This window comes from Mizuhopecten yessoensis, unplaced genomic scaffold (assembly GCF_002113885.1).
Source record: "Mizuhopecten yessoensis strain PY_sf001 unplaced genomic scaffold, ASM211388v2 scaffold10131, whole genome shotgun sequence".
Classification (NCBI taxonomy): domain Eukaryota; kingdom Metazoa; phylum Mollusca; class Bivalvia; order Pectinida; family Pectinidae; genus Mizuhopecten; species Mizuhopecten yessoensis.
Genome location: NW_018408394.1, coordinates 88,143 through 113,172, shown reverse-complemented (window position 1 = coordinate 113,172; position 25,030 = coordinate 88,143). Strand labels below are relative to the sequence as shown.

General features: G+C 37.0%; 2 protein-coding genes across 2 annotated transcripts in view; one reads left to right on the top strand and one right to left on the bottom strand.

Moving 5' to 3' along the window:
* The window catches only part of LOC110459588 (ras-related protein Rab-1A), an 11,181-nt gene extending 7,070 nt beyond the window's left edge, over nt 1-4,111 (top strand). Inside the window, exons 6-7 of the mRNA XM_021511917.1 lie at nt 1,207-1,338; nt 1,887-4,111. Coding sequence (XP_021367592.1) covers nt 1,207-1,338; nt 1,887-2,084 — 330 coding nt within the window. The 3' untranslated portion in view covers nt 2,085-4,111. The remainder of the gene's footprint in view (nt 1-1,206; nt 1,339-1,886) is intronic.
* Nucleotides 4,112-4,386: 275 nt separating this feature from the next.
* On the bottom strand, nt 4,387-24,483 carry LOC110459596. Its single transcript, XM_021511935.1, has 6 exons — nt 24,397-24,483; nt 16,548-16,756; nt 15,632-15,864; nt 12,311-12,443; nt 10,948-11,175; nt 4,387-7,792 (listed from the first exon to the last, which is right to left on the bottom strand). Exons 2-6 carry the CDS (start codon nt 16,645-16,647, stop codon nt 7,632-7,634), a joined length of 855 nt encoding a protein of 284 aa, XP_021367610.1. The 5' UTR covers nt 16,648-16,756; nt 24,397-24,483; the 3' UTR covers nt 4,387-7,631.
* Nucleotides 24,484-25,030: the final 547 nt, after the last annotated feature.

Sequence of the window (25,030 nt, the reverse complement as noted above, 5' to 3'; positions counted from 1 at the left end):
TTTTTCCAAAAAAGTCCCCAAACTATCGGAATGTTTAGATTTTCATAAAATTAACTCTACATAGTTGCATAACCATTATATGAAAGTTTCAACGAATTTTGCTGGTTAATTGCGAAAGTGTGGAGCCACCTTAAAAGAATTTTCATTCAACAATTTTTTCTGAAGTTATTGCCCTTTGTTCATTTCAGTATTTGATTTTTGTCCGGCAATCTACTCCTACATTTTTCAACAGATCTCTTTGAAACTTGGTATACATTATAATTGTAATATGAAGTTGTGTTTCCCTTAAAAGAATTTTGATGCGACTATTTATGCAAAAGTTATTGCCCTTTGTTCATTTCAGTATTTGATTTTTTGTCCGGAGATCTTCTCCTACATTCTTTGACAGATTTCTTTGAAACTTGGTAGGCTAAATAATCATCATATGTTGTTGTGTTTCCCTGAAAAGAATTTTGGTTCGATAATTTTTGCAAAAGTAATTGTCCTTTGTTCATTTTAGTTTTTGATTATTTTAGATTTTAGATTTTCTCCTACATTTTTATAGCATGTCGACTAACCACTCTTTGAATGATGCAGATCTTAATTCAATGTAAGAAAGTATATAACACTATATAGCATTCGACGGGAGTATATTGTTCCGCCCCAAGGTACTCTTGTTCTCTTAGCTACCATAGAGCGCACTCTTGTACAATCTTAATATTTCTCCTAAAGATGTATTACAGGCGGCTACACATTATCCTTTGATATTAAGTTTGTTCAAGCATGCGCTCTATAGTTTCCAGGAGAAAAACTAGGCAAAATATCAGAATATTCACTGAATAAATATTTTCATAATAGTATTTAAGAAGTATTTGAAATTAAAGAAACGGTCATTTCAAAGTTCATTTAATGGTTTTGAATTTTGATGCATTTGCATTGGGGGCCAAAACAGGCCCAAACCATACATAGTCCTTTGAGTTTATTTTATTTTTGTAACTTTTTGTGTTGTGATGTGAAATAGTATGGAGTGATTTGGCTCTGTATACCAGTATATGTAAAAAGGTCTGTACAATGTGGCATCAAAAAAATCCTAGGGAGAATACCATGTATGACTAATAGTAATTGCTGGGACATGTCCTCTATATAGCGTAGATATTTTGTTATCCTAAAGAGTTGAATGGTTTTGGTGTACATACTTAATTTGTCTTTTCTTTGTTTTGCTTTTAGGAATCTTTTAACAATGTGAAGCAGTGGCTACATGAAATTGACAGATATGCTAGTGAAAATGTTAACAAATTATTGGTAGGAAACAAATCTGACTTGGAAACGAAGAAAGTGGTTGATTACACTACAGCAAAGGTAAGACAGTCGTATATTTATGATTTAGTGTCATGTATATGTGATAAGTTTACTATCAAGAATAATGTTTTGTTTTATGAGTGTTAGTTAAATTATGTAAAGGGTATTGTATGGGGGGACATTTTAAGGCGTTATATATGTTGAATATGTTAGGGCAGATCATGGTCAGTTATTTTAAGAAGATTTATTGTACATTGGCTAACAGCATATACTTGTAACTAAAAGTAAAGTGGATACCCCTTATTTACATATGTCATAGTATAATATTCCATTTAATATTATAAGATGTTCAAATGTGAAGCCCACTTTAATACCAGTATAATATTTTTCTTTGGAAAATAGAATTTCATAAGCAGGATCCACCATACAGTATGAGGTTTTAAGTAATTTTGCTATTAAAAATACAGGACATCAAATATTGGACTGCTTAATTGTTTAATTCACTACAATATGATGTTGTAAGTGATTTTTGCTATTACAAAATACAGTATTTCAAATATATAGGAGTTACTTCCCCTTGTATAATTTATTGTCTTGTTTATTTTCAGGAATATGCAGACCAGTTAAGAATCCCTTTCTTAGAAACCAGTGCTAAAAACGCTACAAATGTGGAACAGGCTTTCATGACGATGGCAGCAGAGATAAAGAACAGGATGGGCCCAGTTACAACTTGTGGGGACAACAAAACCAATGTGAAAATAAACCCGAGCACACCAGTGAAGCCCTCCGGTGGTGGCTGCTGTTAACTTGAAAGCTTTCTAAGTCACCAGGACACACTATTTGAAATTTCCAATACATGTAAATTGATATATGTATTTCTAATTTACTCATTATTGCCATCGTTTGATGACATTTGAAAGAAGACCAACTATACGTCTTTCAGTAAATTATGGTGGTATGTTTTAAGTGCAGGAGAGAACAAACAAAGAGCATTTGTTATGTAGGTGCAAGACACAGACCATCGTAATCTGTCATATCATGAGATACTGATTAATTTTAGAGGTGTACGTTGGGGGTCACGAAGGGGTGGTGTGGGTGATGTGGGGCTAGGATAGGGATCAAAACAATGCACTACATGATTAGGCAAGACAAAAACACGAATCCCTACTAGAACAACAAAATAACAAAATTTGATGGTAAAGACATTTTTGTGTTCATTATGTAGGCACATTTATTTTCCTGGATCTTTTGAACTTCCTTTTAAATTCCTTTAGAAACTGTAAAAATGAAGCTTTAATGGTTTACACTTGATTGGTGATATTTACACTTGGATATCTTAATATCATTTACTATATTGTTCTTTTTTGTGTAAGTGTAAGTCAAAAACCTATTTGTCAATTTCAAATATCTGGGTAAAATTATGTAGATTTTTTTTTTTAAATAATTGTACGTTGTGTAATCAGTGCTGTGACTGTCCAGAGATGTGCTGGGTATTTGTGGTAAGTTAATGTGCTTGATTGAGGTGTCGATGTGAATGTGACTGAAACGTGATCGTTTCAGAATTCAGATTTTAAACAAAATTACTGTTTGGATGGGAATCCAGAAAGTACAACGTCTTTGTTTTTGCTAATAATTTCTTGGATGATATTTATATAAATCCTTCAATATTTATGTTTGCATATTAAGTTGTAAATTGGTGATGTACATAGTATTACAGGAAACCTATAAGTCATGTTTTATAGTGCACCATAAGAGCTATTATGATGAGAGGATTATCTCTAATCTTCATTTTCCCCAAATATTGGTTAACTTGTCCTTCATATTCTTGTATACTATACAACTATTTTTCATCAGCTGTCGGGAGAAAGCAATTATGTGAAAAATCAGCGAGTTCAAAAATAGTCAGCATTCCACTGGCAAATACACTATTTATCCATCCATTTGTTTGCTAGATGTAACTCATGAATGTCGTTGTGATACAAGAAGTATGTACATAATAGACAGAAAGGCTGGACGTGTGAGGTATGGGTAACTGTGGATCATTTATAGCCGTTACCATTTTAGTAGAGTATTCCTTTTAACACAACAATGCATATGTTATTGGTATACATATGTGAGGCACAGAAATAAAGTCATAGTAGTCTATTGTCATTGCTGTTTGTAATATTGTTTTCATTTTATGGTTCAAATTTAAAATGTAAAAAAAAAAGTAATTTCCAAGTCGCGCAAGTGGTCTATGTTAAAGGTAATGTAACTATTTCATCTTTTTTGAACACTATTATATTTGCCAAAAGCGATGTGTTGAGTTTGTGTGTGCACTTTCTTTAAAGATACTTGTACCAGGTAAAACTAGAGAAGGCAACTTTACTTGGAATGTAAACATTACATGACAAATTTTACCATGTACATTGGTAACAAATTGGTTGTAATTATTGCTTTTCCAGGCTAAGAACTAGCAATTTGTCAATAGTCAAGTCCACACTGGGTTGAATTCAATCCTCACGTTATCAGTAGCGTCAACAGTTATGTTTTGCTTATTCATGTCCCTCCTACTGCCTTGTTCCCTTCACATTTGGACCATTTGTTCAAACTGATGACCTTGTGGGGTATTCTGCCATTCTAGTTGTGTATAGTTAGTGGCTATATTGTACATGTGTAAGAGGATGGTAGGCGTGCAGGGTACAAGGACGTGGTGCGACGGGAGCTTGCAAGTCTGTGCCTCACAGGGTTATGTTAAACAAGGAACAAGCTGGCTTGTATCATTTGCAGTCTGTATCACTGCATGGCTAGTTCTCATCTGTTCAGTCAATAAAATCAATAACTATGACCTGTATTCTGGTATTTGTGGGTTTTTTTTGTTACAATATGCTGAATTTTGGTTTTGTTTCATAGTTAAATACTGACGGTTTGCCTTCATGGTAAATTTTATGTCTATTTATGGTATACAGTTAGATTGAAATTTGGAACTCCCAACTTAACTGTGCAGTCACATTAACACCTTATAAATTGTATACAATATTAGGTTTAATCATCAATATATAACAACATCAGATATTTTGATAAAGGATTCGGATCCAATGCATCAGGGATTTTCAGAATTTAAAATAACTAAAAAGTCGGTACAGATATGTTTGGATACAGTTTTATTGTTCCCATTATGTTATACTGATAGTAAATATACTTGACAATGACATGTACATGTAACACGAAAGATGATGGCAAAATATGATTTTTTTTCACAACAAAAAATAAATATGTATGAATATTACACAAAATAGGACGGTTTACTTAATTAAATTCTATAAATAAAGTTTTAAATAAGACGACTAACAAAACAATAAAATATTAAATTAACAAACACGAAAATATTGCACTGAAGTTAAATAACACATCATTGGTAAAAATAATAAATAAACAGAATATTAAATACAACCTGGCTTAACCCAGTAATTGAATAAAATAAAAAATAACAGGAGTAAACATAATTCCTCCCAGATTTTCACAAATGTTGATTATATACCATAACATAATGTCGAATAACAAAGAATGTATGTTAACAGTATGATATTGCTGCGATATCACTTGTTTTTCCAATAATGTTGTATCTTGGTGTTTATAAGTCCATATTCAAACCAGTTCAGGCATTTATTTTTAGAATTTCTTTCACTGCATTTCCTGAAAATTAAGAACAATGCAGTCTTGTGTTCAGAAATACAAGACAGGTTTTATGAAATTGGGTTGAAAATTATTTTCCAATCATCAAACTGTTTCTGAAGCTGTAACCTTGACCATAGATGTACGACCTTGACCGTCAACAGATCTTGAGAAACTATATTAAGCAGTAATGCAATGCATGACCTTGACTATCATCTGGTTTCGTGAGATTGATGTCAAAAATATTTGAAATTTAGCAGAAAGTTATCACCAGGAACCTGCAGACAAGACAAATATCATTTCAATCATCATGTCAATGGTCTGTAGCTATGACCTTGACCTTTGAAGTTTAACCATGGATTTCAACTCTGCTCCAGAGACATGCCAGGAACACTTGGGTGAAGTGAAACAGTTGATGAAAACCTGTCTGGATGCTGCAAATGAGACAAATCTTATTTCCCATCATTATGTCAATTTTTTGACCTTGACCTTGACCACAATGACTGACTTTCGACTGGGTTCAAGATTTTGACATCAGGAAAATGAATGGTAACACTCGAGTAAGATACCTGGGGACATGCCAAATACGACAACTATACATTCTATTGTTGACAATACTCAAAATATGTATTTACTATCAGAAATGTAAACTACAGGAGCACAGTGTGTTAACTGAATAAGATATTGGTCAATGAACAGACAGGAATTGTAGTGCACAGATCTCGATCCATACACTGATAATATTGAAAATAAAAAATAAACGATGATGAAACATGTTACTGTCAGGTATATCAACAATAAAAAGAAATAAAGGTAGTTGTAAATAATACTGGTCCCAATTCCACTTATCACTACTGAGGTGTTGGTGAAACGCATCAGTAGTGTATGTCATGGACTGCCATCTCGCTCGCATAGTACAGATAATATTTGATATAATACAAATTGAATGTTTTTCCACGTGTGGTTTACCTACCAGCATGTAGCTAACTGTTCTATCCACACAAGCAAGGTGTATAATTAGAAATTCTAAAGCATGGCTACCTATGGAACTTTTGTTTCCAAGCAATTTTAACTGTCCTGGTGAAAACTTGTCCGATAAAGAGTCTCTGTCCTTCCTACGAACATCTAAGATTTAAACGGATACGGATAAATTAAGGTTGTCTTCGTTTTTCTTTTGTTGTAATTTTGATAGATATTAACATTATCCTGATATGCTTGTAGATATGACAACTTTTAATATTGCTAAAAACCAGCAATATTTTTAATGAATTACCAAGGGCAGATAACCCAACATAATTTCAAAAGGTATACTTTCTTAACAACAAATAATGCACATAAGCCTTCGTCACTGTAAAAATGATATGGAAAAATCAAGCTAACTCTGATATGACATTAGAAAAAAAATATTCCATAACAATTGTTTTTCGATATCGAGACATATTTTGACCAGCAAACTGATTAAATCACAATTACAAAAATTATAACCGATACCACTATAGATTATGCAAATGAGACACAAAAAACATACCTCCACGATGTATATTGACAGACCTCATCTTTGAGAATACAGGTGATGACACATAACTAATGACACATGGTCATGGCACTAGATCATCTATGGCAATTAGGTTTAAATACATTTTAAATAACTAATCTATCAATACATTTAATAAATATATTTTCTTGATTTACCCATTATTACCTATCAAACTGTAATAAATTATATAGTTTTATAACTTTTCACGGGCGATCTTTATATAGGCATTTAAATAAAATAAAATAACGGCAAACATAATATTTTGAAATGTTAAACTAGTATTTGATGTTATTCCTAGCTACTGATAAAGGGGAGACAATACCTTTTAACTTGTACATGTAAACTGTATTGCCCTTTATACACTTCAAGATCTTAATCAATATTTGATTCACAATTAATGAAACACTTCAAGATATTCTCCACATCCGCTGGATTTGGCATGATTTGAAGTTAAACTACCACGTTCATACAAAAATACTTCAGGGTTAATCAAACTTCTTTTTATGACATTTGTCAGAATAATGCAGACACTTTAAATATCACAATTCAAGATCACAGAAAAAAACACCAATCATGCAATTAGAAGTTCTTACACACTGAAATCAATACATCTCTTCCAGTGAAAAATCAGATCTGCTCAATGCCAACATTTTTGACATCAGGTAAGATGCCTTCATATTCTAATGCCAGAATTTGATGGCAACAGCATTTGATGACATCATGTTTAGATGACCACAGCATTTGATGACATTATATTTAGATGACCACAGCATGACATGATATGTTTAGATGACCACAGCATTTGATGACATCATATTGAGATGACCACAGCATCTGATGACACCATTTTTTAACATCTTGAATTATTGATGGCCTCTTGTTTTCATAACACAAGAATTTTAAGACATATTTTGATCATGCCTGGATTTTATGACATGGTATTTAGATAGTTTTGATATCAGTTTTGATATCACCATGTTTTTTATGGCCAATATCTTTGATGACACTGTTTTGAGATGCCTCTATTTAATGACATTATTAAGTCTGGAATTCGATAACATCATGTTTAGGTGACTGCAGATTTTGATGACATCAATGTTTTGATGACTCAAGGAGTTGATGACATCATACTTATATAAGTAGATCACAAAATTTGATATCATCATGTTTTGACAATCGCTGGGGCCTGACTTTCCAAAGGAGGGACTGGGGTATAGGCTGGTGGAGGTTCCAGAGGGAAAGGCTGGGCATATCCTTGGTGGATGTCATGGGGGAGTATCATGGCTGATGGAGGAGGTAGGTTACTCTCCTGAAGTGGGGGTGCTGAAATTCAAAAAAACCCAATTTAAATGGCAATCAATATTAATCAGGGTCATAAATGAAAACGCCTCCAAATACGATTACTATTAATATTATGTCTTTATATATGATAAGTAGTACATGATAATAAATCTGTACCGTAGTACATACTTCCTGGTACTTCATAGCAGAAAGTAGCTAAGGGAGACTACCTATAAGTACTGTGTGTATTGTATGGGCAGTACTAGCCAAATGTTTGAAAGGCAGACTAAACACCTCTTATATAGAAGGGAGACTACTCATCTTTTGTATAGAAGGGTGACTTCTTATCTACTTATTTATATAATACTAGTTGTTTTTTTTGGATTCTGAGAAAATATAGGGAAAGGAAAGTGGGGACAGACTGATGGACCCAGTGGTTACTATAGGGCATCTCTGATGCAGAGCCCTAAAAATCAGAATTTATACCTTGCTTAATCAAAGAATAAAAAAGCCATAAGATAACTAACACCCTCTCCCGAACATCCTTTCTGAAGTTTGTAACTGTGGTGCTTATGACTTAGGGCTTACACACTCTCAGTAGTGATGTTATGTGCGACGATCTGGGGCTAACACACTGCCACTAGTGATGCTATGTGCGACGACCTGGGGCTAACACACTGCCAGTAGTGATGTTATGTGCGACGACCTGGGGCTAACACACTGTCAGTAGTGATGTTATATGCGACGACCTGGGGCTAACACACTGCCAGACGTGATGCTGTGTGTTACGACCTGGGGCTTACACACTGCCAGTAGTGATGCTGTGTGTTACGCCCTGGGGCTTACACACTGCCAGTAGTGATGTTATTTGTTACGACCTGGGGCTCACACACTGCCAGTAGTGATGTTATGTGTTACGACCTGAGGCTAACACACTGCCAGTAGTGATGTTATGTGCGACGACCTGGGGCTAACACCCTGCCAGTAGTGATGCTGTGTGTTACGACCTGGGGCTGACACACTCCCAGAAGTGATGCTATGTGTTACGACCTGGGGATTACACACTGCCAGAAGTGATGCTATGTGTTACGACCTGGGGCTAACACACTGCCAGGAGTGATGTTATGTGCGACGACCTGGGGCTAACACCCTGCCAGTAGTGATGCTGTGTGTTACGACCTTGGGCTTACACACTGCCAGTAGTGATGCTATGTGTTACGACCTGTGTTACGACCTGGGGCTTACACACTGCCACTAGTGATGCTGTGTGTTCCGACCTGGGGCTTACACACTGCCAGTAGTGATGCTATGTGTTACGACCTGTGTTACGACCTGGGGCTTACACACTGCCACTAGTGATGCTGTGTGTTACGACCTGGGGCTTACACACTGCCAGAAGCGATGCTGTGTGTTACAACCTGGGGCTTACACACTGCCAGTAGTGATGTTATGTGTTACGACCTGGGGCTAACACACTGCCAGTAGTGATGCTGTGTGTTAGGACCTGGGGCTTACACACTGCCAGAAGCGATGCTGTGTGTTACAACCTGGGGCTTACACACTGCCATAAGTGATACTGTGTGTTACGACCTGGGGCTTACACACTGCCAGAAGCGATGCTGTGTGTTACAACCTGGGGCTTACACACTGCCAGAAGTGATGCTGTGTGTTACGACCTGGGGCTAACACACTGCCAGTAGTGATGCTATGTGTTACGACCTGAGGCTAACACACTGCCAGTAGTGATGTTATGTGTTACGACCTGGGGCTAACACACTGCCAGTAGTGATGTTATGTGTTACGCCCTGGGGCTAACACACTGCTAGTAGTGATGCTATGTGTTACGACCTGGGGATTACACACTGTCAGAAGTGATGCTATGGGTTACGACCTGGGGCTTACACACTGCCAGTAGTGATGCTGTGTGTTACGACCTGGGGCTAACACACTCCCAGAAGTGATGCTATGTGTTACGACCTGGGGATTACACACTGTCAGAAGTGATGCTATGTGTTATGACCTGGGGCTAACACACTGCCAGAAGTGATACTATGTGTTATGACCTGGGGCTAACACACTGCCAGAAGCGATGCTATGTGTTATGACCTGGGGCTAACACCCTGCCAGAAGTGATGCTGTTTGTCACGACTTGGTGCTTATACACTGCCAGAAGTGATGCGATGTGTTATGACCTGGGGCTTACACACTGCCAGTAGTGATGCTATGTGTTACGACCTGGGGCTTACACACTGCCAGTAGTGATGCTGTGTGTTACGACCTGGGGCTAACACACTCCCAGAAGTGATGCTATGTGTTACGACCTGGGGATTACACACTGTCAGAAGTGATGCTATGTGTTACGACCTGGGGCTAACACACTCCCAGTAGTGGGGCTGTGTGTTACGACCTGGGGCTTACACACTGCCAGTAGTGATGCTATGTGTTACAACCTGGGGATTACACACTGCCAGAAGTGATGCTGTGTGTTACGACCTTGGGCTGACACACTCCAAGAAGTGATGACATGTGTTACGACCTGGGACTTACACACTGCCAGTAGTGATGCTATGTGTTATGACCTGGGGCTAACACACTGTCAGAAGTGATGCTATGTGTTATGACCTGGGGCTTACACACTGCCAGAAGTGATGCTGTGTGTTACGACCTGGGGCTTACACACTGCCAGTAGTGATGTTATGTGTTACGACCTGGGGCTTACACACTGCCAGGAGTGATGCTGTGTGTTACGACCTGGTGCTTACACACTGCCAGAAGTGATGCTATGTGTTACGACCTGGGGATTACACACTGTCAGAAGTGATGCTATGTGTTACGACCTGGGGATTACACACTGCCAGTAGTGATGCTGTGTGTTATGACCTGGGGCTAACACACTGCCAGAAGTGATGCTGTTTGTCACGACTTGGTGCTTATACACTGCGCGAAGTGATGCGATGTGTTATGATCTGGGGCTTACACACTGCCAGTAGTGATGCTATGTGTTACGACCTGGGGATTACACACTGCCAGAAGTGATGTTATGTTTTGTGACCTTGGGATGACACACTCCCAGAAGTGATGTTATGTTTTGTGACCTTGGGCTGACACACTCCCAGAAGTGATGTTATGTTTTGTGACCTTGGGCTAACACACTGCCAGAAGTGATGTTATGTGCTATAGTTAGGAGGATAGCTTACCTGATGGCTGTACAGGGTGGTGGTTGACGTTTCTCTGGAATGGTTCACCCTCAGAGGCTGCCTTTGGTGCTTTACGATAGACTCGCCCCTGACTAGCCTTCCTCTTACAACAACAACAAACAACGATAACGGCCAACACGGCTATCAGACACACCACACCCACAATGATCCCAATGATAAGACCTATGGACAGCACAAACGCATCCAGGCCGTCCATGAACACATCACCTGAAGAGAAATCATACTAAATATATGTACTGTATATTTCAATGGTATTGGTAGGATTATTGTGGTATACTAAGATAATAATCTGCATCAAAATTACATCAAGTTGATTTTGCAATGCATACATATTTTTTCTTCATCTCATGTTATTTGCATATTGTGTTCAAATAAGTACAAAAATGATGGATTTGCAAATAACATAGCGGTAGCTGTGGTTCTCTGAAGTACAGCTGGGATAAGGAGACACAACCGAGGTAATTTTATTCTATGCATCTGTTAGCATTATATATTCAACTTTATTTATTTTACAACACCTAGGAAACTTTTTTTTTCAACACGTATAAATAACTCCTCCTGACCGAGAAGGAGGATCTGAATGTGGGAGGAAACTGGAGTACACGGAGGAAACAGGTGTGGTTGGAAGGTGACCCTATACCTTATCACATATGATTGGGGAAACAAACTCTGGTCATCTTGGTGAAAAGTGAGTGCACCATCCGACTACAGTTTGATGGAGCTGACCTAACAGTATGACAAATGTCCATTGGACCAATTAATGTATACTATACATTGATGGAGCTGACCTAACAGTATGACAAATGTCCATTGGACCAATTAATGTATACTATACATTGATGGAGCTGACCTAACAGTATGACAAATGTCCATTGGACCAATTAATGTATACTATACATTGATGGAGCTGACCTAACAGTATGACAAATGTCCATTGGACCAATTAATGTATACTATACACTGATGGAGCTGACCCAACAGTATGACAAATGTCCATTGGACCAATTAATGTATACTATACATTGATGGAGCTGACCTAACAGTATGACAAATGTCCATTGGACCAATTAATTTTAATGTATACTATACATTGAACAGTGGTATTTGTGATCCACCTCTCATCTGATTTCTCTCCTACAGCGAGTTCATATTCATTATCAGGCTTCTCCCAAGCAAAAAGTCTGTATTCACCCACCCTCTCCTTGACAATAAATACATACTACTATCTGACTTCTTCCCTACAAAGTGTTCATATTTACTGCCCAACCAGTCAATCTCCTTGACAGGAAAGTTATATGTACAGTACTGTCCAACTACTCCCCTAAAATTAGTTTATACTTACTCTCCGACTTTTCTCTGACAACGAGTTCAAAGTTGTATTGTTTGGAACTTAGCCTCCTCTTCTTCAACAACAGTGTTAAATAACGGCCCGAGCTGCAAACACTATGGACATCTGATCCACATGTGAATTTGTTCTGCAGACAAAAATACATCTCAGTACACGTTTTGATATTTGTACAGTAAAAGATCAATTTGTACACATAACAAGAGGCCCATGGGCCTTAACGGTCACCTGAGTCCTACAGTATTTATTTTTGTTGTTGAAATATGTACCAATTTGAGTAAAAAATAGTTAAGTATAATGTTAACTTAACTTTGTCAGGACCATGAGCTGATCATTCCTAGACCGATTTTAAATAAGATCGGCCTATTAGAAATTGTTTTTAAGTTTAGAATAGGTATTTACAAAATAGCGGCTGTGGTGGCCATATTGGATTTCTGATTGACCTGAAAAATAACAACACTTTGTCAGGACCATGAGTCGATCATTCCTACCAACTTTCAGTTCAATCGGCCCAGCAGAACTTGACTTTAAGTTTGAAATAGCTATTTTCAAAATGGCGGCCGTGGCGGCCATATTGGATTTCTGATCGACCCGAAAAATAACAACACTTTGTCAGGACCATGAGTCAATCATTCCTACAAAGTTTTAGTTCAATCGGCCTAGCAGAACTTGACTTTAAGTTTGAAATAGGTTTTCAAAATGGCGGCCATGGTGGCCATATTGGATTTCTGATTGACCTGAAAAATAACAACACTTTGTCAGGACCATGAGTCGATCATTCCTACAAACTCTCAGTTCAATCTGCCCAGCAGAACTTGACTTTAAGTTTGAAATAGTTTTTCAAAATGGCGGCCATGGCGGCCATATTGGATTTCTGAACGACCCGAAAAATAACAACACTTTGTCAGGACCATGAGTCGATCATTCCTACAAACTTTCAGTTCAATCTGCCCAGCAGAACTTGACTTTAAGTTTGAAATAGTTTTTCAAAATGGCGGCCATGGCGGCCATATTGGATTTCTGATCGACCCGAAAAATAACAACACTTTGTCAGGACCATGAGGCGATCATTCCTACCAACTTTCAGTTCAATCGGCCCAGCAGAACTTGACTTTAAGTTTGAAATGTAAAATGTTAAAGGACGACGGACGACGGACGACGACGGACGAAAACGGATAGCAATAGGTCACTTGAGCTAAAGCTCAGGTGACCTAAAAATAGCTGTCTAAACTAACACTATAGCTGTCTGAACTATTGCTGCTTTAACTCACCATGTAGCTGTTCGAACTATTTCACCATATAGCAGTCAGAACTAACAATTTTGATGCCTGAATTCACAATATAGTTGCCTGAACTTGCTCATCATATTGCTGTCTGAAATTACCATACCTCTGCCAGAACTCTCCTACCATATGCCTGTCTAAACCTACCGCATAGCTGTCTAAGTCTACCATATAGCTGACTAAACCTACCGTATAGCTGTCTGAACCTACCGTATAGCTGTCTAAACCTACCGTATAGCGGTCTGAACCTACCGTATGGCTATCTGAACCTACCATGTCTGTCTGACCCTACCATATAGCTGTCTGAACCTACCGTATATCTGTCTGAACCTACCGTATAGGTGTCTAAACCTACCGTATAGCGGTCTGAACCTACCGTATGGCTATCTGAACCTACCATGTCTGTCTGACCCTACCATATAGTTGTCTGAACCTACCATATAGCTGTCTAACCCTCCCATATAGCTGTCTGAACCTAGTCTACCATATAGCTGTCTAACCCTCCCATATAGCTGTCTGAACCTAGTCTACCATATAGCTGTCTAACCCTACCATATGGTTGTCTGAAACTACCATATAGCTATCTAAACCTACAATATAGCTTTCTAAACCTACCGTATAGCTGTCTCAACCTACCGTATAGCTGTCTAGACCTACCGTATAGCTGTCTGACCCTACCCTATAGCTGTCTGAACCTACCGTATAACTGTCTAAGTCTACCATATAGCTGACTAAATCTACCGTATAGCTGTCTGACCCTACCGTATGGCTATCTGAACCTATCATGTCTGTCTGAACCTACCATATAGTTGTCTGAATCTACCATATAGCTTTCTGAACCTACTATATGGCTGTCTGAATTCACAATATAGTTGCCTGAACTTGCTCATCATATTGCTGTCTGAAATTACCATACCTCTGCCAGAACTCTCCTACCATATGCCTGTCTAAGCCTACCGCATAGCTGTCTAAGTCTACCATATAGCTGCCTAAACCTACCATATAGCTGTATGAACCTACCATATAGCTGTCTAACCCTCCCATATAGCTGTCTAAACCTGCCATAAAGCTGTCTAAACCTACCATATGTTTGTCTGAACCTACCATATAGCGGTCTGAACCTACCGTATAGCTTTCTAAGTCTACCATATAGCTGCCTAAACCTACCATATAGCTGTCTAACCCTCCCATATAGCTGTCTAAACCTACCGTATAGCGGTCTGAACCTACCGTATAGCTGTCTAAGTCTACCATATAGCTGCCTAAACCTACCATATAGCTGTCTAACCCTCCCATATAGCTGTCTGAACCTAGTCTACCATATAGCTGTCTAACCCTCCCATATAGCTGTCTGAACCTAGTCTACCATATAGCTGTCTAAGCCTACCATAAAGCTGTCTAAACCTACCATATAGCTATCTAACCCTACAATATAGCTGTCTAAACGTACCATATGGTTGTCTGAACCTACCACCATATGCCTGTCTAAACCTCCCGCATAGCTGTCTAAGTCTACCATCTAGCTGTCTAAACCTACCATATGTTTGTCTGAACCTACCATATAGCTATCTAACCCTACAATATAGCTGTCTAAACCTACCGTCTAGCTGTCTGAACCTACCGTATGGCTATCTGAACCTACCATGTCTGTCTGAACCTACCATATAGTTGTCTGAACCTACCATATAGCTTTCTGAACCTACCATATGGCTGTCTGAACCTACCATATGGCTATCTGAACCTACTATTTAGCTGTCTGAACCTACCATATGGCTGTCTGAACCTACCATATAGCTGTCTGAACCTATCATATGGCTGTCTTGAACTACTATATGTCTGTCTGAACCTACCGTATGGCTATCTGAACCTACCATGTCTGTCTGAACCTACCATATAGTTGTCTGAACCTACCATACAGCTTTCTGAACCTACTATATGGCTGTCTGAACCTACCATATAGCTGTCTGAACCTACCATATGGCTGTCTGAACCTACCATATGGCTGTCTGAAACTACCATGTCTGTCTGAACTTACCATATAGCTGCCTGAACTTGCATCTTTGTCGTACACAAACAGTTCTACATCACAGTTGTCAACGCTATAGGTGATGAAGTGCAGACACAACTGGTCGTTGCGATCAGCCTTGAAGGACAAGTCACACTGAAGTGTGGAGTACGCCTCACCACCCTTGGCCAAAATCGTGTGCTGTTCATCGTCAATAACGATAGGATCGGTGGAAGCACAGTGACCATACTTGTCGAAATAATCTGTAATTATTGAAATAATATTATTTCAGTTTACTCCTATTAGGTTATAAATTGGGTTAATATCCCTTCAGTTGTATAGGAGATATATTTTCAAGATTACCTCCATTCTGTCCTGCCCACCCATCTGCTAGGATAGGAAACACTCCTGTCCTGTATGAAAAAATGAAAACCCTCGTCCCATGGACTTTCTATACCATAATTAGGTAAATCTCTCTATGAGTATTGTGAATTAATCCAACAGGCCCAAATGATCTGCCCCATTGGGCATAATATGAAATTGAGTCTCTTTGGTTCAGGGATCCTGTATATTACAATAAGTTAAATCCCTTTCATGGCACTTAAGGAGGATTCTTTCAATGATTTAACCCTATTTTCACTTTTGGGCCCCAACACTTTGCCGCAAGGAAGGGCACATTTTACATAGTTGAGTAACCTTGGACTAGCGATACTCCATATTAAATTTGTAAAAATCTTTTCATCTCTTCTGGAAAAGTAGTCTTTTTTTAATGAACATTAAAGAACAAATAACACGTTAAAATAACAAATAAATCCTATTCTTAAGTACACCTGAATACACATTTGAACTCTTCCAATTCAAAGGTTGGAATAGTTCATTATGAAATTTCAGGGCTGAATTACTTCAAGGTTCTATAGAGATATTGCATTACTTGCAGTGAACTTACATGTGCTTGTCATTACTGGTTCAAACAGGCAGCTTGAGATGAAAGTAAAGGCCAATAATATCCACTGTCCCCTGCCATCAAGTTGACATAGCAGCACCATGCTGGCTAGGATGAATGCTCCAAATTACAATGGTAAGGGGAGACAACCCAGAAGTAGGGTCTGGGTTGTAATTATTGTCACATGTACACCCTTGTCCATCTGGGTAGTCCTGTAACATACAATATCAAACAATCAGGGTACTCTGGTAATACATAGCTACAGATTTGTTTTTGTCCTTCCCCTCATATATACTTGTATGACCCTGAGATATGTGACCTAATCACACACATAGAATACATCCTGAGGTTGATGCATTTATTTTGGTCTAAATTTTGTCATCATATCTTACCTTTAATAGGTGTTTTTTTTTAGATATATAGCCAAGATAAAATTGTAACATACAACTTTGAAGGTACCAGGAAACATACCTACTTCAAAATAATTCTTTCCTGATAATGTTACATTGGTAAAATGTTTTATCATCCACTTACCGGTACTGGTAAGCATTTGTTTTATTAAAATTGTAATACCTCCAGTAAATAATGGTACAAATGTGAACAAATCCTTAGAATGAATCACTTTAAAAACTGATATAGAATGTGAGACCTTAGCCTGCTCTCTTTAAAAAAGTGTTTCCTTAACTGAAATAAATCCTGAGGTTATTGACAAATAGCAATTGAAACAAGTCGAAGGTTTGAGAAAGCTTCCTCTAATCAGGGACGTGTTAGTTATCAGATAGCTTCCTCTAATCAGGGACGTGTTAGTTATCAGATAGCTTCCTCTAATCAGGGTCGTGTTAGTTATCAGATAGGTTTTTTTTAATCAGGGATGTGTTAGTTATCAGATAGCTTCCTCTAATCAGGGACGTATTAGTTATCAGATAGCTTCCTCTAATCAGGGACGTGTTAGTTATCAGATAGCGTCCTCTAATCAGGGACGTATAAGTTATCAGATAGCTTCCTCTAATCAGGGGCGTGTTAGTTATCAGATAGCTTCCTCTAATCAGGGACGTGTTAGCTATCAGATAGCTTCCTTTAATCAGGGACGTGTTAGTTATCAGATAGCTTCTTCTAATCAGGGACATGTTAGTTATCAGATAGCTTCCTTTAATCAGGGACGTGTTAGTTATCAGATAGCTTCCTCTAATCAGGGCTGTGTTAGTTATCAGATAGCTTCCTCTATTCAGGGGCGTGTTAGTTATCAGATAGCTTCCTCTATTCAGGGGCGTGTTAGTTATCAGATAGCTTCCTCTTATCAGGGACGTGTTAGTTATCAGATAGCTTCCACTAATCAGGGGCGTGTTAGTTATCAGATAGCTTCCTCTTATCAGGGACGTGTTAGTTATCAGATAGCTTCCACTAATCAGGGGCGTGTTAGTTATCAGATAGCTTCCTCTTATCAGGGACGTGTTAGTTATCAGATAGCTGCCTCTAATCAGGGATGTGTTAGTTATCAGATAGCTTCCTCTAATCAGGGATGTGTTAATTATCAGATAGTTTAATTTTAATCAGGGACATGTTAGTTATTAGATAGTTTTTTTTTAATCAGGGGCGTGTTATTTATCAGATAGCTTCCTCTTATCAGGGACGTGTTAGTTATGAGATAGCTTCCTCTATTCAGGGATGTGTTAGGTATCAGATAGCTTCCTTTAATCAGGGACGTATTAGTTATCAGATAGTTTCCTCTAATCAGGGTCTTGTTATTTATCAGATAGCTTCCTTTAATCAGGGACGGATTGATTATCAGATAGCTTCCTTTAAGCAGGGACATGTTAGTTATTAGATAGTTTTTTTTTTAATCAGGGATGTGTTAATTATCAGCTAGTTTAATTTTAATCAGGGACATGTTAGTTATTAGATGAAATAATATTATTTCAATAATTACAGATTATCTGATAACTAACACTTCCCTGATTAGAGGAGCCTGGTAGTTATCAGATAGCTTCCTCTAATCAGGGACGTGTTAGTTATGAGATAGCTTCCTCTAATCAGGGACCTGTTAGTTATCAGATAGCTTCCTCTAATCAGGGGCGTGTTAGTTATCAGATAGCTTCCTCTAATCAGGGAAGTGTTAGTTATCAGATAGCTTCCTCTTTCAGGGACGTGTTAGTTATCAGATAGGTTTTTTTTAATCAGGGATGTGTTAGGTATCAGATAGCTTCCTCTAATCAGGGACGGGTTAGTTATCAGATAGCTTCCTCTAGTCAGGAACGTGTTAGTTATCAGATAGCTTCCTATTATCAGGGACGTGTTAGTTATCAGATAGCGTCCTCTAATCAGGGACGTAAAAGTTATCAGATAGCTTCCTCTAATCAGGGTCGTGTTAGTTATCAGATAGCTTCCTCTAATCAGGGACGTGTTAGTTATCAGATAGCTTCCTTTAATCAGGGACGTGTTAGTTATCAGATAGCTTTTTTTTAATCAGGAGTGTGTTTGTTATCATTAACCTTGTTGACTGTTAAAATTAAATATCAACCTGAAAGTTTCTGTTTTCCTCCAGGAGGAAGTTTAAGATGCAAAACATATACTTCTGTATCCAAGCTTTATAGCAGTGAATTACACTAAACATATTCTCTGGTCAATCTATGTATCAAGTTTGGGTGCCTTTTTTATTAATAGCTACCATGTAGGCAAGTTAAACAGCCAATCAACAAATCAATTAGTGTGAAGGTAAACAAGGGTGGGGCATCTCCTAAATGACCTATCTGTTTTGATAAGGTTTAGGACATTTATCCAAGGCTTGTATTAAATGTTTATAATTCAATATACAAATGTAAACATCTTTATACATGTAATTGTTTGAAGCTTGTGGCGTAACAATGCTGTCCTTACAATTAAAAATAAAACAGATCAATTAATCAATATATAAGAATGGCAGCCATGCATGGTTTTATACCATCTATAATAGAACACTAGTGGAATCCCGCCTGGTCTATATAAACTAGAAAAGCCATTAAGATCCTATTCTAAGATAAAATATTGATGTAACAATGTAATGGATATGGAGTAGATATTTTTAACAGGTCCCCAAGACGGTTTAACTCAATACAACCAGCTGTTATGGTGGTCTAACAAAACAAATATAAGTCAACTGTAGGTAAATATAATAAAGTTCCTGTTCTAGGCTGTGAGTGGAGGATAACTAAGGAGAATCAATATGTTGCCAGCATATTGGCCAGGACTGTCTGTACCAGCCTGGAGAAGCCATTGTGATCCATCTCATGTCTTAACAGCATGTACATGTGTATATAACAACAGGCTGATCTTTGGGATATGATCTGTGATTCTAGGAGTAGGGTAATACATTAAATAGTGGCAATACAGCAAAGATTGGTAATACATTAAATAGTTGCAATACAGCAAAGATTGGTAATACATTAAATAGTGGCAATACAGCAAAGATTGGTAATACATTAAATAGTGGCAATACATCAAAGATTGGTAATACATTAAATAGTGGCAATACATCAAAGATTGGTAATACATTAAATAGTGGCAATACATCAAATATTGGTAATACATTAAATAGTGGCAATATATCAAAGATATGTAATACATTAAATCAAATACATTAAAGTTTGGTAATACATTAAATCAAATACATCAAAGTTTGGTAATATGATAAATACATAAATGTTTGTAATACACTAAACAGTGGCAATACATCAAATTTGGTAATACATTAAATCAAACACATCAAAGTTTGGTAATATGATAAATACATTAATGTTTGGTAATACATTAAATCAAATATACATAAATGTTTGTAATACACTAAATAGTGGCAATACATCAAAGTTTGGTAATACATTAAATCAAATACATTAAAGTTTGGTAATAAATTCAATCAAATACGTTAAAGTTTGGTAATAAACTAAATCAAACGCATTAATGTTTGGTAATACATTACAATATAACATTCAAACTTGTAAACAACATTAAATTATGGCAATATATTAATGTATATCAATACAGTCAGCTAAACATTGTAGCCATTGTCAATAACCCACAGTCATTTGCACTACACTTCCTTGGGTAATACATGAAAGTGCAGTAATTCATTAAAGGGTGCCAATACATAAACATGTGGTAATACATTTAAGTATGGTTCTATACACTTTATATATACCATAGCAGAAATTTGTGATCCGGGTTCCAAGACTTCATTTATAGCCTAGGTTCACTCGACTAGCGTAGGAAACAATCACATTCCACCATACACATCTATATTTTATAATAGTAGCAAAACAAAAGCTATCATTTTTGTAATATGTTTGCTGCTTTGTTTTAGAATTTCAGGAATCTACATGTTTCCTTCCCCTATATCTCATATTCCGATTATTCAGTGTCTATATTCTTGTAACAAACATTACAGTGTATTGCGCTTTTATTACATACTTTTTTGCAACTTAATTCCTTAAACGGGAAATACTGTTACTGGACCTAGAAAGTCACCTGTTTCTCTGCCTTAATGCCTAGTGGGTATGTACATATAGTAAATCACTAATGCCTATCTCTGTAACACACTGTAACACTGGTAACCTGATATGTAGACCTTCCTCTGTAGCAGACCACAGTAGCCATGTGATTCACTCTGGCTCTGCTATCTTCTCTACTTGTCAAAATTAATTTCTAACTCCTCTTCACAAAATGTTGAAGGATCTATAAAATAGGAGATGGGAAACTGGGTGGATGTGTAGACCAGATGGAGGCAGTGAGCCAACGGTAGGGGCCGCTGCCACGGCTTCATGTCAACATACTACCTCTTATACAAAGTAGTTCATTGATTTAGATCCAGGAACAGATTAGGGATAGGTTTATGTGGTATTAACGTGAAACAAATCAACAACAACAAAACACACACAAAAAAAAGTCCATGTTTACCTACTTCTATATACAGCAAGCCATACATTTGGCTATTTTGAGTGCTGGCTGTTTACTCTGAATTGATCAAAAATTGGTATGAATCTACTTCATCATAGAGACGTGAACCTTTACTTAACAAGATCATACATTTATTGAGTAAGATTTGTCTACTTTCACATCAACAATCATTGTACAATCATGCTATCGAAATATCTGAGAATATTTTTAACATTCATTAGCATTTTTTGTTTCACTAAAAACAATAAACTAAAACAAGGATACACGTATTCTTGTGAGAAATGCACTGAATAACCGCTGGATTTGCCAATAAACATTTAACGTATAGAAACCAATTAAAGCATTGCAAAATCATATCTGAAAACACTATAACAGTAATGCTAATTTTTGATACAAAGACTTCTTAAAAACATACAAGTGTAGTTGTCTGGTATTTAGAACTGTCACTCTTTACACGGTGTCCCAAGGTGTAAGTGTAGATCATTAGAGGTCACAATATCATTAAATAATGGACCTCTATTATAACTCTGCCATATTGTACTCTATGTCAACTAATAGGCTTTAGTTTATTTGACATGGTTTTCTGATCATTACTTTTCCTTGAGTCTTGAAGGTTAATGAAATATAGACACTTTGAGGTTAGCCTTTTGAGTTGGATGCTTGACATGTATGCAATTATGTAGGTGAGAATCGGTGTGGACATCACCTTGACAATGATATAATTTACCATGGGAACTGAAATTTTGGACTCTAGGCTGTGGTCACTCTACCAATTCTCCCCAACTAAGTACTACTGACCACATCCTTGGGTAGTACAAAATAAAGGTAAGAAGTAACCACCCTACCCAAGCTACACACACCTCCCCTGGTGACACACATGTGGTTGCTGGAAGTGAGATATCAAGGTCTTCAGTGCTCACAGCAGTAATTCATTTGCTGGTCTAGTTTCTAGTTTCCAATTTTATTTCACACCTTGATTTTATCTATGATTATGGGTGCTCTTTAGTAGATCAATGACACCCGTTAAACACCAGCAGTCTCTGGGTGACAATGTGTTATCACCAGCTTGTCCCTATCTCAGCAGATGATCTGTGGGATAGCCATAGACACACACAGGTACATGTGAGCTGGATTGGACTGAGCAGACACCTTAGTCAATATTGATTATATCATTTACATACACTACTCCAATTGAGCACTTACTCAATCAATGTCAATATGTTACATTCTTTGACAATTAGAGAGTTATCCCCCTTGGGTGGATGGGTCGTATTGACCTGTGTGTATTGATTGCTTGAATATAAATAGTCGGGTAGGGTCACCGATATCAATACACACAATTTGCCTCTAGGATGTTCACATTACTGTAACCAATTGGTTACCACAGCAATACAAATCTAATTAATCACACTAAGTAAGATGTAGACAGTATGGTCAAATACCTCTGATCTAAAGCTGAATACACATACATGGGTAGGGTGTTGGGTACTGATGTCATTCTAGGGTCAATGTACTGGTGTCTACTGTGTATTGTACATAATAAACATCCCAAGAATAATGCAATTATCATGTGAATCATGTTAATTTATTGATGCATACAACTTATAAGATAACAATGTTTGTGTGTATTACTGTACATAATAAAATTACCAATATATACTTTCCACCTGTATAACACTGTGATAAGATACATTTGTATGTCATTTAGTATCCTTTAAAAATAACTACACTATTGTAAAACTGTCTCCTTTGTAGAACTATTGTATAATTTATAAAACTACTGTTCACTTTTTAAAATTATAGTATGCTTCTTTAAATTGATGTAAACTTCAAAGACATATTACAAAAATACATTGTATCCTTCATGAACTACACTGTACATTGTATTCTTCATAAACTACATTGTACTTTGCATTCTTCATAAACTACACTGTACATTGTATTCTTCATAAACTACATTGTACTTTGTATTCTTCATAAACTACACTGTACATTGCATTCTTCATAAACTACATTGTACTTTGTATTCTTCATAAACTACATTGCATTTTGTATCCTTCACAAACTACACTGTACATTGTATTCTTCATAAAACTACACTGTACATTGTATCCTTCATAAAACTTCACTGTACATTGTATTATTCATAAAATTACACTGTACATTGTATTCTTCATAAAACTACACTGTACACTGTATCCTTCATCAACTATACATTGTACATTGTATCCTTCATAAACTACATTGTACATTGTATTCTTCATCAACTATACATTGTATCCTTCATAAACTACATTGTACATTGTATTCTTCATCTACTATACATTGTATCCTTCATAAACTTCAATTGTACATTGTATTCTTCATAAACTATACATTGTATCCTACATAAACTGCATACTATCTTAAAACTTTAATAATGTATTCTTAATAAGAATGTATTATATCATTTAAAAACTACAACGGGAACATGAATTATTGCATAAAGTAAGTTGTCTAGTGGTAAGAAAGCAACGTAAACTTACCTTTTATTTAAATACGGACTGAAAATATATCTTGTCTTATCTCATCCAATATATTTCTAAGAAATCTTACTTTTAGAAACAGCAAAACTAAATTCAGCAATCGATATGTGAACATTTATTTATTTTGCCAATGAAAACGGAAAACGGTGACTCATATATCAATACAAAATAAATCTGTCAAACGCAACAGAAAACAGAAAGCCGTAAACTGTAATACCGACCGCACCTGGTTTACCAATCCGTGTCAATCTCTAGCTGTACATGTACTCCTGTAAGAAGCGAATCACCAATACTAACAATATAGACTTAAAAAACAATGTACTAGTCCTCTTCTCGATATACATGTGTCTTTTTAACCCAACATGTCCGTGTCTACAAATCATCAATCGAGGCTTACTTACCGATCTGTGTTATGTCTTCGTCTCCATGTTGGCTGTCAGAGCCAGCCTCTGTATCGTTCCTAAACAGGGGGCGCTGCCGCAGCTTCCATTATCGATCGATAAACCATTTGACGGATCGCGCGTGCATGCAGAGACGCGCTCTTCAAATATACCGTAGCAACGTGTTTATCCTTTTATCGGTGGTACGATCAACAACGAGCAGGCGGTATGTAGCTGGGGTAGAAAATTAAGAACATGCATGTTTAAACTACCCACCATGTTTACATTTAGTGAGCGTTTACCATGGTAACAGATTAAAATATTTTCTAGAAAACGTTTGTTGGTGTGCCTTTCCTCATATATGAACCAAAATTTAAAAAATTGAATGTACTGCCAATTATGTTTTCTTGCTATCCCCATATTCATTGTGCATTCCAAATGTCCAGTTTCACCACTTAATTGTTCGCGAACAGATAATTTTGAAATATAGGCTATACGAAGTTAAACGCGCCCGATACGATATACGGTCAGGTATCTTTTTATCTTGTTGATATCAGAGACGTATACTATATAACGTCTGTGTTGATATGGGTAGCTCTAGACTGGATACCAGCCCCTAAGTTTTTATGAAGAATTTCTCAACTGCATTTTACTG